We start from the raw sequence: 24236 nt of genomic DNA on the forward strand, positions 1-24236 counted from the left end.
GGCGCAACCAACACACACCAGACACACACCAGACACAGACAGAGACACACACACACACACACACACACACACACCCACCCCACCCCACCACTACCAATACCACCACCCCGGGCTCCGCCCCCGAGTTCCCCACGGTACCGTCACTTCCGGTCTCCCCCAACTTGCCACCGATGGCCACTTCCGTTTCCCCGATAGTATTTGGGGATCGCTAGGCGGTACTTCCGGCTCCCCCAGGCCCCCAAGCTTTACTCTTGTGGGGCACGACGAGGAAGTTCGCGGCCCCAAACAGTGAGTTCCTTGGGGCGAGACGGGCCGGGGCCGGCCTGGATGGGAGGGAGCCGAGCACCCCGAGGAGCCGCCACCGCCGTCGCCCGGGGGACCGTACTGCGCCTGCGTGCGTTGCACTACGCATGCGTACACTCTTAGGCACCTCCCCACCCCCGCTAACGCTGTTCACTTCTGTGCACGCGCTTGAGCCGTGGGAGGTTGAGGTGGCTACTATAAATGCCTGAAAATAATTACCAGAAGAGACTCTATACCTTGAGAGGCTTTGGACAATTGTGTGCCTCTTGGGAGTTTGGGGACTGGGGATTGTTCCTCATGAATCTATGTTAAAGTCTTGGCCGGCAGAGAACTTGAGGCGGCACTGTGCTGGCCTCCTAAAATTGTCTTCTCACTCTGGCCCTCGCGGCGCTACTCCTTCGGCGCCTCCGGAAGTCATCCTTCTTTAGGCGGTTGGAGGTGGTTCGCGAGCAACCTGGGTGTGCCGTAGCGTCGTTGGGGCTGATCTCGGTGCTGCCCGGTGGGCGTTTGGCGGGGTGTGGGCGCCATGTTCCTCGCCGGCGGTGTGCGGCCGGGAGGACACGCCATGTTCTGGAGCAACTAAGGATTTACTGCTTTTCAGGACTTTCGTCAGAAAGGGCGCCTCCAAGTTTGGGAATTGGGAGCGAATGGAGTCAGACTGGACCGAAGCACAAGAGTCCGATCCTGGGCTATTGAAGGGGCCACCGCAGGGCTTCCGCTGGCCGGGGTCGACGGTCAGACTGGGCAGTCGCGCCCCGCCCCCGCCCTCGGGCAAGGGCCCTGGCCCCGCGGCGCTGCAACTTCTACCAGCCTCGTGGCCGCCGGCCTGCCTGTCCCCGGTGTCCACAGCCTTTCTGGGATTCGTGGTTTCTACCCAGGTCCCAGTACTGTTTCAGTTAAGAGTTCTAATAAACACCTGTTTAGTGAGCACTTGGTTTGTGCCAGCCAAATTGCTCAGGGTTTTGCGTACTGCCCCATTTAAAAGCCTTTCAACACCTGAGATAGTTATTACATCCATTTTATAGGGGAGTACACTTAGGCGAAAGTAAGCGGCAGAACTGGCAAGTCCAGGCCTACCAGACCCCAGGTCAAGCACTTTTACTTTACTGCTCCTATAAATTGTTGTATTTTATATATATTTGCTGCTTCTTATAAAAAAATGGCAAACATTACCCCCAAATGTTATAAGGGGCCTTCATATACCCATCACCCGAACTTGGTTCTTTTAACTAAATCGCAAACCCATAGCAAGCCTCACCTCTCAGAAATTTTTTGGCAGTCTGTGGTTTATACATAATCTATTAAGGAAGCCCCATCTCTCATTGCATTAATTGCTCCACCCACTTGGCACTATCCAATGAGTGCCTCTTGACAATTCTTTCCGTACTATATTATTTGAGAACCTATAGCCCACTAGAAACTAATAAGTGCCTTTACAAACATTAATTATAGTGAATATTTACTTTGGACTTAACCACGTGCAGGCCTTTGCTAAGGGCTTTACATGCATTATCTCTTTCAATGCTATGAGATTGATGATTTGATCATTTTACAAGTGAAAAAAAACAGGCATAGAGATTGATAAAATTGTCCAAGATCTAACAAATAGTGGAGTTAAGGTTTGCACCCACTCTGCCTAACACCAATATCTATCCTCTAACCTTTACTGATGTAGCCTCTTCCTTCTGGTAATAAATGTTGAGTGAATGAGCTCGTGTCAGTGAACTTTTCTCAGGGGTGTTCATATTGTTTCCCTAATTACAAACTTCAGCGAGAAGGCCTCCCATTCACCAGGCCACAGCACCTGGTTCATACCTGTCTTAAAGAACTTACCAGGCTGTGTACTGCAAGGATTTGTTTTGTTTACACAACTAGTTTTTTTTACTGCTCTCAAGGCCAGCGACTGTCATTCATTTTTATGTCTCTAGGGCTTAGCTGGGCAAACAGCTGGGACTCAGAACAGTTTGCTAGGTGAATGAATGAAAGAATCAGTTCACCTCTCTTCAGTGCTGTACAACAGAGCAGATATCCAGCACAAATACGGGTTGAAAGACCACAGGCTTCTACCTAGAGGGTTCAGCTCTCATAATTCCTGAGACCCTGGACAGGAATATATTATGGGTATATTATGGAGTGATGGCATCTAGAAGAGGGGGAGGAAGGCCCAAACACTGTAGGTAATCCAGGCTTCGGTTGGAAAACAAGGTTGAAGTTACTCATTAGCAGGTGAAAGGGTCAAGGGTCGAGGCAAGGGGGCTGGAAGCAGAGTGGACTGAATAACTAGCAGGGGGAGAGAGAGCAGTTAAGGCACCAGCCACTTCACGAAGAGCACCAGCTCCCTCCTGCCTGAAGATGGTCCACCAAATATGGGCAGCTCTGCTCTACCTCTGTGGTATTCTCCTTAACTCCATCTACCAGTGCCCTGAGTACAGTCAACTGACAACTCAAGGAGTGGATGGGAAAGAGGTACGGACTGAGAATGGGGGAAGCTGATGGTGGGGGCTCTGAGGGACTTGGGTGGGTGGCCTTGGATGACCAGAAGCCACGTTGGGAAAGGAAGGGAGAAAGGGTGTATTACGATAATGAATGCAAGAACAAGTAAAAAAAAAAAAAATTTAGTACTATGGCCATCAATGTGGAGACACGGTAGAATTGCGAGGTGGGTGGTTACTCAGGTTGATTGAGGGGGCTACAAAGGAAAAGTCGCTTAATGACTTCCTGTCATAACCCAACCCTTCGTTGGAAAAAAGCAGCTGCCACTCCACTGCTAAGTCCTGCCATCTTAAGAGTGGTGATGAAGAGGTTGAATTGGCCCTGTAGTGGGGACCCACCCTCTTCTGATCCTCTCGTTCTCTGCAGTTCCCAGAGCCACACCTGGGCAGGTGGTACTTTATCGCAGGGGCAGCTCCCACCAAGGAGGAGTTGGTGACTTTTGACCCTGTGGACAACATTGTCTTCAACATGGCTACAGGCTCTGCCCCCATGAAGCTCCAGCTTCGCGCTACCATCCGCATGTGAGTGGTGAGGAGGCAGAGACACCAGGAGGTGCAGTCTCTGCCCAAAATATGAGCACCCACCCACAAAGAGCTAGGCTCTTTGGGATATCCACTATTTTTGGCCCACTGAGTTCAATGGTTCTATTAGTTAACCTCTGAAGAGAGATGGGCCTAACCACCTGTCCCTTAGTAGCTTGAAACCCAAGGGGGCCCAGGCTTCAAAGAGAAATAAGATGGAATAGAGGCTGGTACTGTGTGGCTGGGGTGTCACTCAGTCTTTCGTCCTTGCCACCACTTCTGTAGGAAAAATGGGCTCTGTGTGCCCCGGAAATGGATCTACCACCTGACTGAGGGGAGCACAGATCTCAGAACTGAAGGTTGGTTCTCTCCAGCCCTCACCCTCCCCAAGTCCCCTGGGCTTGCTTGGTTTTGCATCTCTGTCCTCACAGTCTCCCCCCCAAATCTCTGCCCCAACAGGCCGCCCTGACATGAAGACCAAGCTCTTCTCCAGCTCATGCCCAGGTGGAATCATGCTAAAAGAGTCAGGCCAGGGTTACCAGCGCTTCCTCCTCTACAGTGAGTGGGGATGCCAGGCAGGAAGGGTTGGAGAGAAACAACAGAAGGGCAGGAGAGCCTCTCACTCTGGGCCCTATGATATCATCCCAGGAAGGGCTGGGTGCTGCTTCTATGAGGTCCTCACCAGGGAGGTATTGAGAAACTGGGACTTTGATGGGCCTGGCCCTGCCCTGCTCTTTCAGATCGCTCACCACACCCTCCTGAGAAGTGCGTGGAGGAATTCCAGTCCCTGACCTCCTGCCTGGATTTCAAGGCCTTTTTACGGACTCCCAGGAATCAAGGTGAGGGGGTAAAGTCCCACAAAAGAGGACTAGGACTCACCAAGTCTTCTGCAGCTGCCGGCTGAAAGGGACTCAAGTGATGTCACTGGAGGACATGGTCAAAGGCTGACATCATTAGAGTGGCTGTGCTGACACCTCCATTTGTGTCATAGGCTGTGATGGCACCAGAAGGATGTGGCCAAGAGCTGTGGTGTCACCTGAGGGAGCCAGAATGGGCTCTGGGCTACTCAAAAGAGAGGTTTCTTGAGTTTGCGGTGGATAAAAGGGGCAGGGGGTTAGACACATAAGGAAAAGGGCCTCAGGGACCCCTTCTTTGATGTGAGGAAAAGCGGGAATGCATTCTCCTCCACCCCATTACCACCAACCTTGCTTTTCTCCCTGGAGTTCCTTCCTTTCCATCCTCTTCTTTTCTCCCTCCTCCCACCAGAGGTCTGCGAGCTGTCCAGTAACTGACCTGTAGCTTCATCTGTGCCCCAGATGGATATGGTGGGAGCTGCAATTGTGCTGGGGGGAGGAGAAGCTGGAGACTCCCAACTCCAAGAGTAATAAAGATGATTTTTCAATCCTCATCTCATTTTGGGTTTGTCTCCAGACATCAATCCCCCCACCTCCATTTCAATATTCCCCCTGGACCTACCACCTAAACCCCCAGCTGGACGGCATCAGGAAGGACACTGAGTGGTGGTAACTCTCTTTGTAGTGGTATATTTAGGATTTGGTGTGACACAGTTGTTTATTGCTGAGTGTGCAAACCCCTAACCCCAGAGTGGGGGCTCCAAGCTCCAGTGCTTCCCCATACTTCCTGTCTGAGCTGCCAACCCCTCTGAATTGGCCCTCCTGCCAATACTGCCTGCACCATCCCCACTCCCCCTGGCTCCTGGGAATACCCAGATCCTTCCTGCAGGCTCCCTGTCACCATCGGCTCCTATCCACACCCCTTAATCCACCCACCTCACAGTCCCATTCTTCCCTAGGTGGCTCAGATCCTAGGATCCAAGGGATTCCTTGGGTCTCCAACCACCCTCTTACCCTAGTCAGAGGCCTGTCTGCCTCTGGTGTCCTACACCCCAGGGTAGTTTTGAAAGGTAAAGAGGATTCTTTAGTCTTTATTTTTCACCACCACGCTTTTTTTTTTTTCTTTTAAAAAGTAAAGGTGGAGAGAAAAAACTGGAAGTGGGAGAAATGTAAAAGCAGAAAGTAAGAACAGCTGGTGAATTCAAGGGCGATATCCCCATAGTCCATAAACAGATACCTTAAACAGCTCTACTCTCTCCTGTGTATGAAGGGGGGCCATGCCCTCATACTCTGGGGTTTCTTCCCCATCCCTGAGGTCCCTGTGCTTACAATCTGGGTCATGGCCCCCACTCTCCTCCTACAGGCCACACTATCTTCACTCTTGCTCCCACCCCACTCAGGATGGGGGCACTAGGTCACACTCTATCCTGCAGTCACAGCCCCTCTCCTGGGTCTCCTCTCTATTCCTCACCCTCCCTCTCCAACTTCTCGTCCTCCAAGTCAGTGGTTTCCTCCTCCCCACTGGGCTCCCGGAGGCTGACAGCCAGCACCAGGGCCTGTAGGAGACCAAAGAGGCAGGCAAAGTGCAGGGGGTGAGCGGTAAGTAGGCTCAACACAGCATGGAGCCCATGCAGGGCAGCCAGGAAGGACAGTAGCCCATGCAGCCAGAGGCCCAGCGGTCCGCGCAGGCCCAATGCATCCAAAGCTGCCCTCAGAGGCCGTGAGCACAGCCCCAGCAGGGCTGAGGCCAGCAGCTCCAGCAGGTGCAGAGTCAGGTTGGTTGAGATCTGCAGACACTCCTCTGGGCCCCCCAGGTACTGCAAGGGAGCCCCTGCTCCCCCACCTGGATCCCCCCGCAGCCAGCCCAGCAGCTTCTGACGCCGCCCTGGCTTCTCCACTGGGGCTTCTGGCCCAGGGGGGCTCAGTTCCCCTTCAGGGGACACTCCAGGTCTGGTGCCACTTGAGCCCACAGGATCCCGGCCCCGTTTGGGAACGGTCCCTCCAGTCTCCAGTCTCCCAGACTCTTGAGTGTTAGAGACAGTCTTGTCCCACTTGAAGGAATCCATTCTGTTGCTCCCCAGTTGCTCATCTCGGGACTCCCTACTTGGTTCTGGAGCAGCCTCAGAGCTCCTCCGTGCCCCTGGGTCCTTGGTCTTGGGAGGCCCCACATCTCCCATGGTTTCTGGGGCACTATCCCAGTCACTCCCTGAATTCTCAGAGGAGCTGTCCACTCGTCTGAGTTCTGGGGTAGGCAGGTCAGGCTTCATTGGTTTCCGGCGGCCCCAAGGGCGAGGTAGCCAGCCACCAAGCCGTCGCAGGAACATGGTTGGGATGTGTCGTGAGCCCCCCAATTCTGGGGCTGCTTCCTGGAACTGCTTAGATTCTCGGGTTTGGAGGCTGAGTGTCTCCTCAGAAGCCAGAGTCCGTTCAAGCTCAGAAGAACTGTTACCTGTTTCGTGAGTCCTACTCTGAATTCAGAAGTGGCTCCCCACTTCCCTGGATGTCCTGCAGCCTCAAGTGTGGCAAGTGGCTTGTTTCCTTTTCAGTTTTGAGGTAAAGAAGGGAGGCACATCCAAATTCATTCACCACCACCACCACCACCACCACTACCGCCACCACCACCCCAAACACAAGATTCAGGACAAGAATCCCCAAGACCTGACAAGGCCTGGGTCACCTCCACAGTGTCCTCCCTAGGTTTCTGGGGTCTCCTTTTCTGCAGGCAGCACCCCAAGTTTCACTCACCAAGGCCACGCCCCAAGGTGCCCCAGAAACTGGAGAGGCGGTGCTCCATCCAAGAAGGAAGGAAGGAAGGTGGCCCTGGGTCTCAGGTGCTCCCAATCTGGAGAGTCCTGAACTGCTGACCTAAGGGAGCTCAAGAACAGGCAGTCTCTTACTGGGGGTTAGGAGAGAGGTGTTCAGCAAACTCCAGCCAGCAGCGTTCTTCTCTCGATTTAGGGAGCTATGAATCCTACAAAGCGGCCCGACCGGTCCCCGAGCACGCAGCTGAGACGCGGTCTCCGCAAGGTCAGGCCAGAGATGTCCTGGGAGATCCTCGTCGCGAGGCCAAGCGCGGGCCTGCCTGGGGACCCAGGCATCCGGGCGCTGTGCGTTGCGACCCCTCCCGGGCCCGGCGTCGGGGCCGCGGCCTCAGCAGGCCGCCTGGAGCCGCAAAGCCCGGAAGCTGCTGCACCGGGCCGGGAGGGACAGACGGGGGCGGAGCCCGCAGTTCGCGGGGCGGACCCTGCGGATCCACCGCCCCCCGCGCCCCCGCGCCATTAGTACGCGCCACTCAGCAGGGCGCCAGCCGAGATCTGGCAGGGCCGGGGCAGGAGTATAAACCTAGCCATCCGTCTTCGTTGCCCACAGGTCCCTGGGCGCTGGTGCTCCCCTAAACTCCTCCGCTCCCTTTAGCCTCCCGTCCTTTGGTTCTTCCCTGCACCCCACCCCCACCCCCAACTCCTCCTTTTCATGTCCATGACTTCATGAAAGGCTTTTCCGGAAAACCAAGCTGCTTCTCTGGGACTTGTGCTGATCTTCCCTGCCCCTCCATGCAGATTTTACTTCCTGGGTTTGACAACAGTGAGCTCTACTTAGGCTCAGCACCTGGTATGAGCGGCAGAAGGGAAGGGGAGACAAGTGTAGACAAATAGAATGTGCTTCCTGCCCTCAGGCGTTTTCAGGTAGTAAAATGAAGAACCTTGACTTAAAGGTTACATTTGGGAGGCCAAAATGTACACTGGGAGGTTCTGGCTCTAGTTCAGCCAACATCATGGTAGAGGCTGGATATTCTTAGGCCCTCCCAGCCCATTGGCCTCTTCTTGCAAGACCCTACCTACTCTCATCACCCCCATGAGCTTTCCCAGGCTTCCCCGATCACCATGCACTGTATATTTGATCACGGTCGTAGCCTGCCTCCTCTAGCCGTAAGCAATTAGAAGGTTAGGAATATGTTTTACTTCTCCTCTTAGCATATAGTGTATGATCTTGTTTAAAATCAGTAATTGAAAAAAATAAAATAAAAACAGTGATTGAATTGGCTGCAGTGGTCAGGGGACACTTCCTGGGGTAGGTGAGACTGGCACAGAGCTTGGGCAATTCCTGGCTCAGGGGACTGAAAGAATAGGTGGGGCATTCCAGGCAGGGGCTAGGACCTGGAAATGAACCAGACTGTCAGGGAGGTGACCCTATCATGCCACCAGGAAGGGCTACCCCTTCTGGCTCAGGTGGGACTTGCATGTGGCCCCCCGACTTGTTTGGCTTTCCCACAATAGTTTCCAGAAAAGTGAATAAACACAAAAGAGGAAGTTTGATTTATTTTTCAGCTCTCAGCTCCTCTCTCCCAAAGACAGAGCCCACTGACTAATATCTGAGGGTCTGGGACCTGGACAGACCCCAGGAAGTAAAAGCCAAAGGGCCTAGGTCCAAGTTCAGACTTCAGCAATAGACCAGGATCAGACCTTACCAAGGTCAGAACTCAAGGTTCATGTATGTCCTCAGATCCCGTTCCCAGGCCCTGTCCTTCTCCTCCTGCCTTCTCTCCTCCCTCCGGCTCAATGTGGTCACCCGAGGGGCTCTCTCCCTCCCAGCCACGGCCCGAGTATCTCCAGCCAGGAAGTGTGTGACTCGGGGTTGGGGCACTGATCTGTAGCCTAATCCTTCCTGGTCCCTCTTGAGGACAGTGGGGATGGGGTTGGTGCGGCCTTCACCCCGAGGTCCCAGCCCCATTCCAGGCTCCCAGCCTCCCCTCAGCAGCAACTTGAAGCCTGGGCTGGAGGTGGGAACCCCAAGGGGCAGGTTGGGGGACCTGAGATCACGGGGCAGTGACAGCAGGTGAGCAGTGGATGTGTAATGGTTAGAGTCTTGAAAGTGGGCATTGCAGGTCTCACAGTACTGGAGGGACGGGGATTGGGACCTGCAGAGGAAAAAAGAGAACAGAGTTCAGGGCAGGGAAGAGTTGAGGCCTCACAGGTAGGTGGCAAGGTGGGAAGTCCTTCCAGTCTTTCTGCTAAAAAACAAATTGCCTTCCAAACCACTTAGCAATGAGGGACCCAGCGGGGAACAGTTGGGAGGAGAAATGGCAACCAGGCCTCACAAGTTCTTGGGCAAAGCTTAACAACGACTACAATTAATATGTATACAGTGCTTATTATATGGTAAGCATCATTCTAGCACTTTACGTATATTGACCCATTAAATCCTAACAACCCTTTAACAAAGGTGCTGTTATACCCCCATTTCTCAGATAAGGAAAATGAAGCACATAAAAATTAGGTTCTTGCCCAAGTAAGTAGAATTAGGATTTAAACCCAGGGAGCTCATGTTTATTATCACTCTATTACACTGCCTTATCAACCTATACTGGGGGATCAGGGAGAGAAGCTTTAGCTCTGTTCTGGAGCCTCTGGTGTGGAGTGGCTAGGAAGGGCAGAACACACTGAAAGATGGGCATGGGCTAAGGCTTCCCCTCACCGGTTCTCTGGACTCCTCATCTCTCCATGGCTCTCTCTGACCATGCGCGCCACCTCAGAGAAACCTGCTTCTTCAGCCAGCTGAGCAGCATCCTTGCCACCCAGCTCACAGACGCCCACCCAGGCAGCTCCACGGCCCAGGAGATAACGCACAGCAGCCCCCTGGCCTGCTCGAGCAGCACACATCAGGGGGGTCCACCAGAAGGCATCCCGAGCGTTGATATTGCCCCCGGCTCCCCCTGCCTCACGGGGATCCAACAGCCTTCTTAGTTCTGCCAGGTCACCCTCCTGAGCCGCCCTCAGTATCCACTGGGTCATCTTGTCCTCTGCCTCAAGGGATCTCCTTTGTCCATGTCCTCCCCAGGCTCCTGAAGCAGCTTCCCTCATCATTCTTCTCTTCTTCCTCTTTCTCTTACTGGCAGGTTCAAGCTGAGATCTCTGGGATTCAGGGACACTGCTCTCATCTGAAATCAGGGCCTCATAGAAAGCCCGGGCTGCAGCCCCATCCAAGGTGGGCTCCAGCTCTTCAGGCTGTGACTGCTGCTGCCCATCTTTCCAGAGGTCGCTGGGGTTGGTGGCTGGGGTGAAGGTGATGAGGGAGGGCCTGGACATGGCTTTTGGGAGAACTGAAAAGATGAGACTAGATAAAGGGAGTATGAGACAAGCAAGCCAATCCCTTGGTGGCTCTGCACTGCCCTTTAAATCTTCCTTGATCCTACGTCGGGGTCTGGTCTTCCCAAAGAAAAACAGACTTTAACGCTTCTACAGAAGTAAGCCGATTTGGGGGAGAAGCTCCAGTCTCCGTGACTTTGTGGTCTCCGAACGGCGAAACGGGGCTACTCTAAGCAAAGGAGATGACGATCAAATAGCCACACGACCGGAACACGCACGCGTGACTGGAAAAAACAACAAAACAACAACAACAACACAAAACATAACTTGAGGGCTCAGTCATGTGCGAAGCGCCAGGTTCAGCTTCCCCGCCCCGGGACTTTTCCAATAGCACCCGCTCAAAATGCCACGTGCCTAGGTAGCGCGAGGACAGAGGATCTGTCGGTTGGGGTCCTACTTTTACATAACGCCCCCACAATGCCCTTCGCCTCCCCGAACGTGGTCCCCGCTCCGAGCTCATTTTTTAGAGCTGCGAAACCACTCTGTGAGTTAAGAAAGGCTCTGAGGAGGCGGAAGGAAACCTGTGGAATGCCCCGAAGCTGTGAAATGAAATAACGTCACGCTGCCCCTCACCATTATTCTGACCAGGGTTCGAAGGTCACACTTAGTGCCCGCAGCAGAAGGCCCCATTCAAGCCCTAAGAGGAAATGGAGAAGTGCAAGGGGACGAGCAGCAGAATGGCTGGTGCCACCTCAGGTTAGCGCACGGGGCCGTCCCGGTTCTCACACCGCTCACCTCAGCCCATCCCACCCTTCCCACGTCCCTCAGCAAGGAGCCCGGCCTCACCTCCCGCCTGAGGAGACCACACCCCGGGGTGAAACACGGGCCCCGACGGGGCTTCCAGTGGCCGGCCTGACTCGGGTAAGAGGCTCGACAGGCAATGAGGACCCGGTGGGTTAGACGGGGATGAGGTCAGTATCCTGGGCATCAGGCGAGCGCCTGAAGCCGAGCCTCGCTGCGCGAGGGGAGCTATAAGAAACCAGCGGCCAGCCTCGTTCCTTTCCCCGCCCCTCTCGGCCCCTCAGTCGCGGAATTCTACGACTCTATTTCCCATACTCCCGGGCCCAGAAAGGGGTACTGCGCTTCCGCTTCCGGTGGCACCCCGCTGCGCCCCGCCCCCGAGCGTCTTGCTCATGGGCCTCGCGACGCCAGGGTCGTTCGTGAGTCGTCCTGGGATTCGTAGTTCGCCTTTCCCTCGCTTCGCCAGTTTCTCTTTACCGGGGACTCCATTTCCCGGCGTTCACTGCGGCGCTCGACCCTTGGCGTTTGCGCGTTGCCCTCTCCCCACCCTCCCCAATTTCCACTCCCCCCCCACCCGACTTCGCCTGCCGCGGTCGGGTCCGCGGCCTGCGCTGTAGCCGTCGCGGTTCTTTGGAAGCAGCAACTCCCCTCCCCCACCCTGTTCCCGGTCCCCGTCCAGCCGGTGAGTCTGAGGTCGTCGCCGCGCCGAGTCCCCTGTCCTTAGGCGCGGCACATGGGGTCTCCGCGCGTTGATGTGGGGGTGGGAAGGAAGTGACCCGGTCCGGCACTGGGGGAGGGAGGGATGGCCTGAGGGGCGGAGGCGGGATGTGGGGACTCCTGTGAAAGGGCCCTGACGGCCACCCGCAGGCCGTGAGAGAAAAAGGGGCCCAGCTTTTGCTTGGAAAGGATAAACTTCGGAACCTTTGGGAAAGGCGCTGGGGACATGCAGAGACCTGCGGGGTAGGGATCTCGAGCCCGAGGGCCCTGACGGAGTTGACATGAAGAGGAAGGGGGCAGGTCTTCGGGAGCGTTAGGGGTGTGGGTAAGACTGGTGGGTCAAGACCTGTCGGTTTCTCGAAAGTGTGGGACTCCAGAGAATCTCTAATCTCAGAAAAGGGGCCAAGGTGTGAATAACAGGAACTGGAGAGGGGTGCTCCAGAGTCTAGGATCTTTTAAGGAAAGGTGGCCCCAAACTCTTTCATGGTTGGAGAGCAAAGTGTGGGAGGAGGGAGGATACCAGAGGCTGGGTGGGAGAGCTTGGGCTTTACTTACACTCTATTTTTCTCCAGCTGACGTGAAGATGAGCAGCTCAGAGGAGGTGTCCTGGATTTCCTGGTTCTGTGGGCTCCGTGGCAATGAATTCTTCTGTGAAGTGAGTTCTCCTCAATCTCCCAGCCATCTCCTCACAAAGTTTGGCTATATATTTTCCCACATATTTAGCTTCCAGACACTTCTCTTACAGGCTGCCATAGAAACTTTTTCCTGTCAAGGAAGAGTCCCTTCAGTAACCCCCCTCACTAACTTGTGAAGTGGCAAGACTGCCCAAGTCCCAAGCCTGTTATTCTCCAGCAATATGACATTGGACAAGTCAACTTTAATATTATTATTATATAATATTGGACAAGTCAACATTATTATTATTATTATTATTATTATTATCAGACTGGGAGTGGTAGTCCATAGTTTGGGAGCCTGTTAGAATTAAAATGCTGTTTGTGAAAATGTCTTGTAATGGGCAAAGTTGTGTGCTGGTAATACAAAGGCTTGTAACTGCCCACAGGACCCAAGCTGTTCAGTCTCCACTTTTTTTTTTTTTTCTTTTAAGATTTTATTTATTTATTTGACAGAGAGAGGGAACACAAGCAGGGGGGAGTGGGAGAAGGAGAAGCAGGCTTCCAGCTGAGCAGGGAGCCCGATGTGGGGCTCAATCCCAGGACCCTGGGTTCATGACCGAAGGCAGCCAGTTAACGACTGAGCCACGCAGGCACCCGCAGTCTCCACTTTCCTTAGAGATCCAGCTGCCCCTAAGGAGAGGACAGAACTGATTTGTAGAGATGGGGTGCAGGAGTAGGAACAGGGATTTTTGAAAGGAATGTTTCTTTAAGGAGGAGATTGTTGTAGCTGTTTAAAAGAAAAGCCAAAGCTTTTTTGGGAAGGCAGTATCTGTGAACTGGGGAGAGAGACTCAAGTAGTTCTGCTGAGTTGGAATTGGGGAATGAGGGGAAACAGAAGCAGTTGTGTTGAGAATAAGGCATCAATTAGAGCAGTGTGCCTAGGTCAAAGCTGAGGATTCTGCTATGGGTTTCTTCTTGACTTCCACATCTTGACAGGTGGATGAAGACTACATCCAGGACAAATTCAATCTCACTGGACTCAATGAGCAGGTTCCTCACTATCGACAAGCTCTAGACATGATCTTGGACCTGGAGCCTGGTGAGGCACCCTCAGGGTTGTTCTGTGTGTGAATGGGTTTTTTGTTTTGTTTTGCTTTTTCTTTTCATATTCTTGTTTATCTGCTTCTTGAATTTCTAAATTTTCTTTTGGTTCTCTGACTCTTTTTATCCAAAGTCCTGTCCTTCATTTTGGTCCCCCATCTGACTTTTGCCTGGGTTTGTGACTTACACCACCTGTACCCGCACTCTGATCCTGTAATTTGGTTCTATCCCCTAATGCTAGTTTCCCCATGGGTCTCATTTCCTGTTTCTTTGTTTTGCCTTGCACCTTTTAGTCTAGAGTTTCATCTTTTGTATTGATATCTTTCATTTATTTGTTGAGAGAGTTGAGAGGGAGAGAAGAAAGTAAAGGCTAAAGAGGTGTAGAGAGAAGGCAGAGCTGCCTTGGGTTGGTGGAAGGGCCAGAGGCCCAGGTTTCTGGGTCAAATGCCCAGGTGATGGGTGGTTCAAAGATGGGTGCCAGGCAAACTGTGTAGCCAGCAGCCCCTGGAGGTGGGTGGGACATCTAAGAAAGCTGTAAGACAAATGGTTGCAATTGGCTGGGGCCATGTTTCAGATGAAGAGCTGGAAGACAACCCCAACCAGAGCGACCTGATTGAGCAGGCAGCCGAGATGCTTTATGGATTGATCCACGCCCGCTATATCCTCACCAACCGTGGCATCGCCCAGATGGTGAGGCCTCTCTGCTCCCCCTTGACTCCTCTGAGGCAGTAAGGGAAACAGAGGTTCCTGCAGTGAGGAGTCACATGTTTTCAACCTTGTCAAGGAATGTGGTTGAGAAGAGGGGAAGAACCCCAGATACGGGGCCTGGGAATTAAATCCTAATTGGGGTTGTGCTGACTGAGGTGTTTACAGGGAGGGAGACGTGACCTTGGACAGGAAGTTGTTGCAGTCTGCCTCTTCCTCAGGGAACAAACAGCGAATGGCTCTGATGGTCTGTAACCTGCCTAACTGGAGGAAAGGAAGCAGGGGAGTATGAGGGCCCATCTGGGCCAGCTTGAAGGGGTCTCTGGACAGAAAGGCAGGAGTGGAGGACAGAGCAATATGGGTTGGGCTGACGAAGGGATTGCCTCTTCTCTTATACCTACCCACCAATCCCTTTCATTTTATTCACCTCAGTTGGAAAAGTACCAGCAGGGAGACTTTGGCTACTGTCCCCGTGTGTACTGTGAGAACCAGCCAATGCTTCCTATCGGTGAGTATTGGAGAAGGGAAAGGAGGCCACATCAAATGGCCGGTCCTCCTGGGAAAGAGTTGGGGCTCAGCAAGTCTGGGCCTGAGTCTGGGAGGGAGGTGGGGCAGGCTTGGGGGTGCCCGGCCTGCTGAGTCTGGCTGTCTCCCAGGCCTTTCGGACATCCCAGGTGAGGCCATGGTGAAGCTCTACTGCCCCAAGTGCATGGACGTGTACACACCCAAGTCATCGAGGCACCATCACACGGACGGCGCCTACTTCGGCACCGGTTTCCCTCACATGCTCTTCATGGTGCACCCCGAGTACCGGCCCAAGCGGCCCGCCAACCAGTTTGTGCCCAGGTGGGGAGCAGGGATAGAGTCACCCAGGGTCAAAGGAAAGGTTTGGGATTCCCCAGAGAGAAGGGAGGACAGGGCATGGTCCTTTCTTGAGGTTTGCTTCTCCCAGAGCAAGTAACCTTGGGGAAGGTATTTGCCTCCCTGTGCCTCAGTTCCCTTATCCATGAAATGGGGATAATAGTACCTGACCGATAAGGTATATTTAAATAGTGAGTTGCTTTGAAAAACATTTGGCACCTGAAGTACCATTTAAATGGTAGCTGTCATCATCTTGGTTGTTCAACCGTTTGCCAGGAAAAAGTGTGGTTTATCTTCCTGGAACATCATGTTTACCAGGAAGAACAGTTTGATATTATATTGAAACAAGTGCTGATCCGCACACACATACACAAACATACAATCACATACGTGTGTGTGTATGTGTGTGTGTGTGTTTACGTGTAGTCTAGAATTTGAGTTTTAATGGCTATTTAATGTATATTTCCCAATGTTCTGGAGGGAAGCCGTTTGGGAGCCACTGTCCTTAAGCACTGAGCAGACTCATGGAGAAGCTGGGGTGGGGAGGTGGAAACTCAGGCCACTGGCAGGGCCAGGGTGGGGCTCACCCTGCTGCCTCTCTGACCTTTGCCCCCGCCCAGGCTCTACGGTTTCAAGATCCATCCAATGGCCTACCAGCTGCAGCTCCAAGCCGCCAGCAACTTCAAGAGCCCAGTCAAGACGATCCGCTGATTGCCCATCCCACCTGGCCCTCAGTCTTCGACACCTCCGATCCTTTGCTGCCACCCTTTCAGGAACCCTCTATGGTTTTTAGTTTAAATTAAAGGAGTCATTATTGTGGTGGGAATATGAAATAAAGTGGAAGAAAAGGCCATGAGCTGGTCTGCTGGTGCTTGGGGTTGGGGGATGGGAGGGTGCTGCTCTGCTTGATTCCAGGGACCCTCATGGCCCAGCCCACCCTCCTCAAGTTGAAAACCAGCACAGATGGGTGCCCAGTGGATTTGGGTGAGGTTTTTTTTTTTTTTTTTAAGATTTTATTTATTTGCGAGAGAAGAGAATGAGAGACAGCATGAGAGGGAGGAGGGTCAGAGGGAGAAGCAGACTCCCTGCCGAGCAGGGAGCCCGATGTGGGACTCGATCCCGGGACTCCAGGATCATGACCTGAGCCGAAGGCAGTCGCTCAACCAACTGAGCCACCCAGGCGCCCCTTGGGTGAGGTTTTTAGCAGTACAGCAGAACTTCTAGTATGTGCAAGGCCACAAGGAAAAGACCCAGGGGAAAATCAGATTTCAAAGTCTAGAGACATAGTTGTTCTTTTTTGGCCACCTAAGGCTGTATATTTATACCATAAGGAGTATAATCAACAACAACATCTTCCAGTTTTGATTTTACAGGGCAAGTGGTCCTGGAATAAACAGAACTGTTAAGGGGTGGAGAGAGGGACAAGGTCCAGAATTGCTGCCGGGTGGTGTCTGTGCGCCCCCTGCTGGGGGGCTAAGACATGGTCGTCTCAGAAGGCTGGGGCCCCAGGGTCCCTGGCCAAAGTTTTTGCCAGCACAATAGGGACAGTTCTCTTGTGTGGGGAGGACAGCATGTGGTACCAGAGATAGAAGCTGATCCATGGACCCTTGAGGTGGGGGAATAGATCTTTTCAGGGCACGAGGGACAAAGATAGGCAACTGGATAAAGGCCCAGGTGTTGTCTGGGCCATTGCTCCCACGTACAGGAACCCGACCTTGTGGGTGAGGACACGCTGTCCTCCAGCCAAGTTAATAACTTCCTCCCCCAGCCAAGGAATATAGCTCTGCGTCTACAGCTCCTGCTCAAACTGTCAAAACCACCCTGCAGCTCAGGATCAAGGAGCAGGGTCACAGGAAGGTGGGGTTTCGGGATACCCCCCAGGGACTGCCCTTCTCCCCGGAATTCCATCATGAAGGCCCATATGCTTGTAGGTGTGCTGGTCATGGTGGGCTTCGCAGTGGCAAAAGGTAAGTGGGGCCCAGGGGCAAGGAGCGAGAAGTGACTGAGTCCTGGAAGGGTGTGGGGCTATAGCCCTGGTTCACGGGCTCCCTGCAAGGCAGAGAACTTGGAATGAGCCAACACTCCCATCCCTCCTGTCTTCTGCTTCCCCAGCCCCTGTTCCTGAAGTCCGGACCTGCCACCTCTGCCTCTTAGAAGACCCTTCTACAGGGTGCATTTCAGGCTCAGAGAAGTGCACCATCAGCACCCCATCGCCATGTATGGTGATCACCATCTATTACGGTGAGTCAAGCCCCAGGAAGGGGCTGCTGCTGGGATAGCCCATGGCTTGGTCTCCTTTCCTCTCAGACGAGGGCTGCTTAGGGCCTGGGGTGCAAGAGGAAGACAGCAGGATCCTGGAAGGAGGAGTCGAGGGTTCTGGGGGATCCACTGAGCCAGTTTTTCTGGCCCCTTCTGAAGGAGTCTGGGATGGAAGTCAGGTCTGGGTGAGGGATGGGGAGAGTCTGGGGTAAGGATAACAGGGTTGGGGACTATGGGAGGCAGCGGGGGTTATGAGTTAGCTGTTCCCTCTTCTCCAGATACCAAGATTCGTTTCTTCATCCGAGGCTGTGGACAGTATAATTCTTACCGCTGCCAAGAAAAACGCAATACCTACTTCTCGGAGTACTGGTACCAGGCGCAATGCTGCCAGTACGATTACTGCAACTCCTGGTCCAGCCCCCAGCTCCACAGCTCCCCGCCTGATCCCCCGGCTGGGGCCTGGGCCTTGCCCCTGTCCGAGTCCCAGATCCACTGGTTCTACCAGGCCCTGAATCTCTCACTGCCCCTCCGCAGCTTCCATGCTGGGAAGGAGCCCAAAGGGTTGGACGCCCCGGCCATCCTGCCCCTGAACCTGAACTTGTCCATTGCTGACCTGCGTCGCGTATATTTGTTCCTCAATAGCTCGGGACTTTTGGTTCTTCCCTGGGTTGGGCCCTGATGCCTTAGCCTTCCTGGATTTCACTGCATTCCAGCATCTCTCCCCTAAGACCACAGCCCCCTGCGCTGCCCTCTTAAAACACCCACGTTCTCTGCTCTGTGATTTCTCTGGCCTCCCTTCCTCTGTACTTCCAGCGTGACTATGGCTTTGGTGTCTTTTCTTTCCCAGAAACTGGTGGTGCTTGACCTCGTAGAAAATAATGAGTTTAGAGTCTGCCTAGGCCGGCCTGGGGAAGGCCAGTGGCTTCCTCGTGTCCTTTCCTGTGACCGGAGTCCGTCATCCCCCTCATCTTTCCAATCCTCTGGCAATCTGGTCACTGCTGCCTCCATTCAGATCTGGTTGTAGATCACATCCTGTGCCCATCTTAAGACCCAGACTGAACTTGCCGCAAGAAGAATGACGGGGAGACTTCCGTGCACATTTTCTGACTAGCACTGTGCTGTCCCTGCCTCACTCCCTCCACCCCCATCCCTGCCCTGGTCACCTGCTTCTCTCCTCTCATTGCAGTCCCTGGCCTCCTCAGCCTCACTTCGCATCACTGAGTCCTGACATCCACTTCAGTAGATGCCAGGGGAGGGGAGAGGAGAGACGAGGGTCTGGCCTGCTCTGCTCCACATCTGCTTGCTCTCCACAACCTCCACAATAAATGGACTGGGCTGAGTCTGTGTCACACTGTTTATGGGGTCAGGCTCAGGTGGGGGCAAGTATAGACCAGGGAACGAAGGTTGGTTGGGCATGGGGATCAAACCGTCTACAGCCTGGCCCATTCCACTTGGCCTTTGTGGCTTCCTCATGGCTTGTCCCCTAAGAGCCTTTATCCATCCCACCTTCTGCTTGGCTAGAGATCTGTTCAGCTATGAGGATTATGACTTCTCTCAGCTTTTGACTTACCCCACAGGGGTGCCTGGCTGGTTCAGTCAGTAGAGTATGCGACTCTTGAGCTTGGGGTTGTAAGTTCGAGTCCCACGTTAGGTGTAGAGATTACTTAAAAATAAAATCTTGAACTAAAAAAAAAACTTGCCCTAGAAACAAAACCTAGAAAGTTAAAACCCAGGTTACATCAGGGTTTTCCATCTAACAGAGGTGGAAAACTCTCCTTTGAACCAGGAAAACTCGGGAGCAAACCAAAGGGCCCAGGTCTGTATCTCAGAGTTACCTGGTGCTGAGGGATCTGGGTTCTTGCCTGTTGTTGGTTCTTTTTAGGATCCTGGCACGCAGGACCCCTCAGTAGGGAGCTAGGTTGGGGCGTGGGGGATGTTCAGAGATACATGGTTGGAGCTGCAGTGGTTAGATCTTTCATTTTAATACTTCATTTGAAAAACTACAAGCATACAGAAAGCAATAATGAATATTCATAACTTTCCATACATGCAATAAACACACTGCTTTGGGCTTGGTGTTAATGAGTACAGCTAGGTGCCTGCCCTTCTGAGTCTTGTAAACCAGTGCTGGGGTTGTGAAACCTTTTTCTGAAAAGTAGTGCAGCTTTGTGGTTGGGGGACCCAATCCCGGCTCCTCTGCCACTTGGCTAAGTTGGTCTCTCTACCTTACCTTGGTCACCTGTCAAAGAGGAATAGTACTTCATAGGATTGAAAGAACGCATGTGAGTGTGTGCACAGGTGCAGATTAGAGCCTCCAAAATAGACACATGCCTTAGGGACAAAGATACAGATTGTTGTGTTTGTGTATGCATGTATTTATTATTACTACTATTTTTTAAAAATTTTAAAGATTTTATTTATTTGAGGGAGGAAGGGGAGAGGGAGAAGCAGACCCCCAGCTGAGCAGGGAGCTTGGGGTGGGGCTCGATCCCAGAACCCCGGGATCATGACCTGAGCCGAAGGCAGACACTTAACCAACTGAGCCACCAAGTGCCTCTGTTACTACTACTTTATTTAAAGTAATCTCTATCCCCAACATGGGGCTCAAACTCATGCCCCCAAGATCAAGAGCAATACGCTGTACCAACTGAGCCAACCAGGTGCCCCTTTGGCCTATTTTTAAACCTCTTTAGCAAAACATACAGAAGCTTGCATACACCATAGCTTGAGTTTTTGTAAACCACACACCTGTGTCACCAGTCCTCAAGTCCATATAAAGGCCTTTGTCAGCACCCAAAGCCGCCTTTGTGCGCCCTCCCAGGCATGTCTCCCAACTCAGCAGTAGCCACTGTCCTGAGTTGTAGCTGCTTAGAGGAATTCTGTCTGTGCTTGATAACAAATGGCATCATACAGCATATATTTTCACTTACACATTTTGCACATATGTTAACTGAGTTCCATGGCCCCTTTAATGGCCTGTGCTCTGGCAGGAAGCACCGATATTAAATTGTAGGTCAGGGAGCAGTTGGAGGTACAAAAATAGGTCCAAACCTTCAGGGTGCCCCCCCTCTGTCTGGGCCCACTTTTCTCCATCACCTCTGACTTCAGTGTAAAAGTCTAGGTTTATACAGCTCTAGCAAGTCAAAGTGGAGGACGGTCTCAGAGGCTGAGGAACGCAAGGCCCAAAATTCTGCAGTAACTTTCCACACCATCCTTGAAAAGGGAAGCTGAGCCTGGGGTCAGGCCAGGGCTCCACGAGACCTAGCAGCTCTTCCACAGGGCGCCCCCCCCCCCCCCCGCCCCGGGCCTGGGCCTGGGCCTCTCACAGCTCCGCTCCCACCAGCACCTCTCCCCCACTGTGGACCTCCCCTCCAGTTCTCACACAGTCCTGGATTTGACCCCACTGCCAAGGATGCCCCTTGCCCTTCCAGCCTTCCCTGCAGGAGCGCTTCGGTTCCTCTTCATTTTTTTTGTGCCTAGAGCTGAATCCAAGACATGGAGTTGGGGCAGAAGCAGAGCTCAGCAGAGCTGGGAGCCCCTTACCCGCCCCCACAGCAGGGCAGTCAGGCAGGATCTCGGCCTCCACCACCACCAGAAGACACAGACAAGCCATATAGTTTGCACACCAATGTATTCGGGAGTAACACCTGGGGACTTGAGGGGAGAGGTCCATGGTGGGAGAAGGGGCAAAGCTGGGCTAAGGAGCAGCCAAGAGGTGGGAGAAGAGAGGAGAAAAGCTGTCAGACTGTGAGGACTTGAAGGCAAAACTCAGAGACTTCTGGAGAGGGAGGCTGGGGAGGGATAGAGTGGGAAAAGGGGTGTCAAGGGGTGTCAAACAAAAGGCAGATAGGGTTGGGGTCCAGTAACTTGAGGGAGGCTGGGAGGGCTGGTAGGAAGAACTGGAAGTTGTCCTGGCTGTGCCAGCCAGCTGGAAATCAGGAAGATGAAAGGCGACTGGCAGGATTTTATTCTTAAAATCTCTGCAGAAATTCTAAGGAATATAGAAGACTCTGTTCTGGGGGTTATTGCAGAACTCCCGGAAGCAGCATCGAGAAAATATCCAGAAGCCAAACACTGGAGAAGAGCGGGTATATGAACAATCACTCATCTGTTCCTTGCGGCGGCAGTCACTCACCATGATGTCAGAACCACTGTCTGGGGAAGGATGGCAGCAACCAGTGATACAGAGATCCCAGGTCCCAGGCACAGCCCCAAGCCCCTCCATCTCGTCACTCCATATGGACTTAGCATCACTGCCCCCCCCACTCTTCCCTGGTCCCCCAAAAGGCAGATTTCTGGAACTGGGCAGGGGCAGGGAATGCCAGGGAGTCACCAGCTATGAATTCTGTGGAAGGTTAGTGGGAAAGAGCCACTCAAAATATAGTGATGATTGCAGGGGGCTGAGTTTGGTCTTGCCTGGGAGGGGGGACCAACACTTCGGCCGGGACCATATAAGGAGAAGTTGGGAGAGGCTTCTCTTTGATATGCTTGAATACTCTGACATTGGACCATATCTATGTTTAAGAAGTGTAATAAAAAGACTTGAATTTGAATTCGAAGGTAATTTCATGTAGTAGTTAAGAGCACCATCTCTGTAGTGTTTTAAGAGTATTGTAGTTGTTTAAGAGCACACAAACTGTGACTCAGCTTCTAGGAGACTTGGGCAAGGTATTGACCTTTCTGTGCCTCTGTTTCCTCATCTGCAAAATGGGGGGGGGGGGTAGTAACAACAATACCTATCTAAGAGGGTTGTAAGTGCTTAGAATAGTGCTAGCACACAATACATGTTTTGTGTTTTAAAAAGGGTAAGGGAGGGGCACCCAGCTGAAAGAAAAAGAAAGAAAGAAGAAAGAGGAAGGAAGGGAGGGAGGGAGAGAGAGAAAGAAAGAGGAGAAGAAAAAGAAAAGTGTGAGGGATTGTGTGGAAGAGCAGGCATGAGGAACAGGGAAATGTAGTAAATTTTCAGCAAATTGAAAAATGAGGTGTTGCTCTCCAGAGCGCCATTTGACATGACAGTTTGGCCTAACGTTCAAATTCAGGAGGAAGCAGAGCAAATCCTCTGGGAAGAGTAAAGCAAGAAGACAGCTAACGCCCAAACTTTGGTGAACATGAACCCTTAAGGGTCAAGGAGAATAAGGCAAGACCCAGGGAAGGAGACCGGGAAGAAGCAGTGGACGAGCCAGAGATGTCTGCAGGAACTGTGGCTGACAGGCAGGGAGAAGGCAGCCTGAGGACAGGCTGGGGGAGCTGGTGATCACAAGGGTCCCCCACAAGGCTGGGTGCTGTAAGGAAGGCGGGAGCCGGTCAGCTGCAGGCTGAGGGAACAGAAGCGTGGAAGCGGAGACAGAGAATGGCTCTGAAGGTAAGGAAAGAGAGACCAGGATGGGAGCAGGAACCCGACATGGGGTACAGCCGAGACACACATTTCGGGGATGGGCTGAGCCAAAGATAAGCAGCTTACTGTTCTTTATGAGGAGAGTCATGCAGCTGCTGCCAGGTGGGGCGAGGCAGATGTCTGATCCCAGAAGGCATCCCAACTCCTTGGTCTCCAAGAGGCATCGATAGCAGCGTAGGTATTTGGGGAGCTGAACTGGATGAGGGGGTTCAGGATCAAAATTACCTAGAACACAGACAAACACTGACTCCAAACCCACCTAATTTCCTGGCTGGTCAACCCCCTCCCCACCTCCCCATCTCAGAAAACCGTAAGATCGCTAATTCTTGAAAACCATCTGGCTTAATCCTCTACCAGAGGCCTTGTTAAAATCTCCATTCTCTGCTCTTACACCTCCTGAAATAAGGAACTCATTAAGGAATTCATTCACTCATTCAACATGTATTTGAGGTGCTAACATGTGCCCAGCACTCTGTAAGCTTCTAAGTTCAAAGGTGAGGCAGGGGCAGCTCATTCCAGCTTTGGGCAGTTCAGTGAGGACAGTTCTTCCTCTGGGACTTGGTTTTACAGTCCCTCACCCTTATGGACTCGCTTTTGAATATGCTTTCTTAATCTGTAATGTTCAAGAAGTGAAAACAAGACTGCATCATGACAGGAAGAGTCTGCACTTTGTAGACAGACCTCAGGCAGCCCACCACCACATTCGTTGGTGGTCTTTTCACTGGAAAGACTCATATTAAACTCTGTCACCAAAGCCCTCCCCAACTACGAGTATATACACTTCCCTCTTCCTCTGGTCCCAGGCCCAGACCACATGTTAATGAGTCCCCAGACCCAGCGGCGCACTTAGTGTGAGGCAGATACTGAACAAACACTTTGAATCCTGCTTCTACACAGGTGGCGTTTTGCAGTCAAGTGAGGAGATTATCAGGCTGGATTGAGGCTTGTTCTACTCTGTAGGTGCTGGTTCTGTCATTTAGCACGTTCCCGGAACCCTCCCTATTCTGCACTGCCCCAGATTTGAATGGGGTCCCTTCAGTATCTTCATCTCACTGCTGTTGAGACGGCCCTGGGGTGATAACTAGAAATCTCCCTCAGAGTGAACATTAGTCCATTCCCAGTCCCTAGGCATTATCCCATCAAGCCCATCCATCCCATCTTTCCTCCTGCCTGGGTTTACCTGAGCATCCTGGGCAGATGTACCCAGACACCTGGTGTCTGTGGGTTTCTCTACCCAGCAGACCAGGAGACCCTTCCGACCGCTTAGAGCCACTTACCAAACACCAAGCTCATCATGACCAGCGCTATTAAAAGGACCATGTATAGGGCTTGGGGGTTGCTGTGGAGGCCCAGGGGCCCCATACTCCGGCTACCTGCAGGGCCTGCCATAAAATGCATGACTGCCCACCAGCCTCCAGTTGGAGCTTATATCGGTGGAAGAGAAATTGGCCAAGAGGAAGGTAACACCCATTTGGGGTGGAAATCAGTGCCAGGATAGCCAGAGAGACAGAGTGTCCTCAGCCATG

General features: G+C 52.8%; 6 protein-coding genes across 10 annotated transcripts; 3 read left to right on the forward strand and 3 right to left on the reverse strand.

Annotated features, from left to right (window-relative positions):
* Positions 1–416: 416 nt before the first annotated feature.
* APOM (apolipoprotein M) lies at positions 417–4246 on the forward strand. Its single transcript, XM_032398449.1, has 5 exons — positions 417–2769; positions 3163–3317; positions 3603–3676; positions 3777–3875; positions 4058–4246. The coding sequence occupies exons 1-5, from the start codon at positions 2656–2658 to the stop codon at positions 4219–4221; spliced, it is 606 nt and encodes a 201-aa protein (XP_032254340.1). The 5' UTR covers positions 417–2655; the 3' UTR covers positions 4222–4246.
* On the reverse strand, positions 3298–6908 carry CUNH6orf47 (chromosome unknown C6orf47 homolog). The gene has a single exon (XM_032398448.1). The coding sequence runs from the start codon at positions 6493–6495 to the stop codon at positions 5632–5634; it is 864 nt and encodes a 287-aa protein (XP_032254339.1). The 5' UTR covers positions 6496–6908; the 3' UTR covers positions 3298–5631.
* Positions 6909–7947: 1039 nt separating this feature from the next.
* Positions 7948–11371, reverse strand: GPANK1 (G-patch domain and ankyrin repeats 1). 2 transcript variants are annotated; one of them, XM_032398481.1, is made up of 4 exons: positions 11101–11371; positions 10888–10951; positions 9644–10538; positions 7948–9086 (listed from the first exon to the last, which is right to left on the reverse strand). In XM_032398481.1, the coding sequence occupies exons 3-4, from the start codon at positions 10252–10254 to the stop codon at positions 8642–8644; spliced, it is 1056 nt and encodes a 351-aa protein (XP_032254372.1). In that variant the 5' UTR covers positions 10255–10538; positions 10888–10951; positions 11101–11371; the 3' UTR covers positions 7948–8641. The 2 variants fall into 2 exon arrangements, with proteins under 2 accessions (XP_032254372.1, XP_032254371.1); XM_032398480.1 differs by lacking the exon at positions 10888–10951.
* A 172-nt stretch (positions 11372–11543) lies between these two features.
* Positions 11544–15907, forward strand: CSNK2B (casein kinase 2 beta). 3 transcript variants are annotated; one of them, XM_032398482.1, is made up of 7 exons: positions 11544–11737; positions 12345–12427; positions 13386–13488; positions 14065–14180; positions 14628–14703; positions 14852–15041; positions 15677–15907. In XM_032398482.1, the coding sequence occupies exons 2-7, from the start codon at positions 12356–12358 to the stop codon at positions 15765–15767; spliced, it is 648 nt and encodes a 215-aa protein (XP_032254373.1). In that variant the 5' UTR covers positions 11544–11737; positions 12345–12355; the 3' UTR covers positions 15768–15907. The 3 variants fall into 3 exon arrangements, with proteins under 3 accessions (XP_032254373.1, XP_032254375.1, XP_032254374.1); XM_032398483.1 differs by lacking the exon at positions 11544–11737 and adding an exon at positions 11861–12015; XM_032398484.1 differs by lacking the exon at positions 14852–15041.
* A 58-nt stretch (positions 15908–15965) lies between these two features.
* On the forward strand, positions 15966–18920 carry LY6G5B (lymphocyte antigen 6 family member G5B). 2 transcript variants are annotated; one of them, XM_032398485.1, is made up of 3 exons: positions 15966–16040; positions 17169–17297; positions 17594–18920. In XM_032398485.1, the coding sequence occupies exons 1-3, from the start codon at positions 15980–15982 to the stop codon at positions 17992–17994; spliced, it is 591 nt and encodes a 196-aa protein (XP_032254376.1). In that variant the 5' UTR covers positions 15966–15979; the 3' UTR covers positions 17995–18920. The 2 variants fall into 2 exon arrangements, with proteins under 2 accessions (XP_032254376.1, XP_032254377.1); XM_032398486.1 differs by lacking the exon at positions 15966–16040 and adding an exon at positions 16177–17023.
* A 2386-nt stretch (positions 18921–21306) lies between these two features.
* On the reverse strand, positions 21307–24108 carry LY6G5C (lymphocyte antigen 6 family member G5C). The gene is made up of 3 exons (XM_032398422.1): positions 23988–24108; positions 22777–22935; positions 21307–21470 (listed from the first exon to the last, which is right to left on the reverse strand). The coding sequence occupies exons 1-3, from the start codon at positions 24106–24108 to the stop codon at positions 21307–21309; spliced, it is 444 nt and encodes a 147-aa protein (XP_032254313.1).
* Between the last annotated feature and the right edge of the window lie 128 nt (positions 24109–24236).

This window comes from Phoca vitulina, unplaced genomic scaffold (assembly GCF_004348235.1).
Source record: "Phoca vitulina isolate PV1807 unplaced genomic scaffold, GSC_HSeal_1.0 scaffold116, whole genome shotgun sequence".
Taxonomy (NCBI): Eukaryota; Metazoa; Chordata; class Mammalia; order Carnivora; family Phocidae; genus Phoca; species Phoca vitulina.

Bases quoted from the DNA above. Each gene is read 5' to 3' on its own strand.
- APOM (XM_032398449.1), top strand. From the start codon at position 2,656: ATGGTCCACCAAATATGGGCAGCTCTGCTCTACCTCTGTGGTATTCTC. The intron at 3,677-3,776 runs GTTGGTTCTCTC...CTGCCCCAACAG, and splicing joins CACAGATCTCAGAACTGAAG to GCCGCCCTGACATGAAGACC. The intron at 3,876-4,057 runs GTGAGTGGGGAT...CTGCTCTTTCAG, and splicing joins CCAGCGCTTCCTCCTCTACA to ATCGCTCACCACACCCTCCT.
- CUNH6orf47 (XM_032398448.1), bottom strand. From the start codon at position 6,495: ATGTTCCTGCGACGGCTTGGTGGCTGGCTACCTCGCCCTTGGGGCCGC.
- GPANK1 (XM_032398480.1), bottom strand. From the start codon at position 10,254: ATGTCCAGGCCCTCCCTCATCACCTTCACCCCAGCCACCAACCCCAGC. The intron at 9,087-9,643 runs GTGAGGGGAAGC...TTTCCTCTGCAG, and splicing joins ATGAGGAGTCCAGAGAACCG to GTCCCAATCCCCGTCCCTCC.
- CSNK2B (XM_032398482.1), top strand. From the start codon at position 12,356: ATGAGCAGCTCAGAGGAGGTGTCCTGGATTTCCTGGTTCTGTGGGCTC. The intron at 14,181-14,627 runs GTGAGGCCTCTC...TATTCACCTCAG, and splicing joins ACCGTGGCATCGCCCAGATG to TTGGAAAAGTACCAGCAGGG. The intron at 14,704-14,851 runs GTGAGTATTGGA...GCTGTCTCCCAG, and splicing joins CCAGCCAATGCTTCCTATCG to GCCTTTCGGACATCCCAGGT.
- LY6G5B (XM_032398485.1), top strand. From the start codon at position 15,980: ATGGCCCAGCCCACCCTCCTCAAGTTGAAAACCAGCACAGATGGGTGC. The intron at 16,041-17,168 runs GTGAGGTTTTTT...CTGCTTCCCCAG, and splicing joins TGGGTGCCCAGTGGATTTGG to CCCCTGTTCCTGAAGTCCGG. The intron at 17,298-17,593 runs GTGAGTCAAGCC...CCTCTTCTCCAG, and splicing joins GGTGATCACCATCTATTACG to ATACCAAGATTCGTTTCTTC.
- LY6G5C (XM_032398422.1), bottom strand. From the start codon at position 24,108: ATGCATTTTATGGCAGGCCCTGCAGGTAGCCGGAGTATGGGGCCCCTG. The intron at 22,936-23,987 runs GTAAGTGGCTCT...TCTGTGTTCTAG, and splicing joins CATGATGAGCTTGGTGTTTG to GTAATTTTGATCCTGAACCC. The intron at 21,471-22,776 runs GTAAGCTGCTTA...ATCCTTCCCCAG, and splicing joins GACTCTCCTCATAAAGAACA to ACAGTGGTTCTGACATCATG.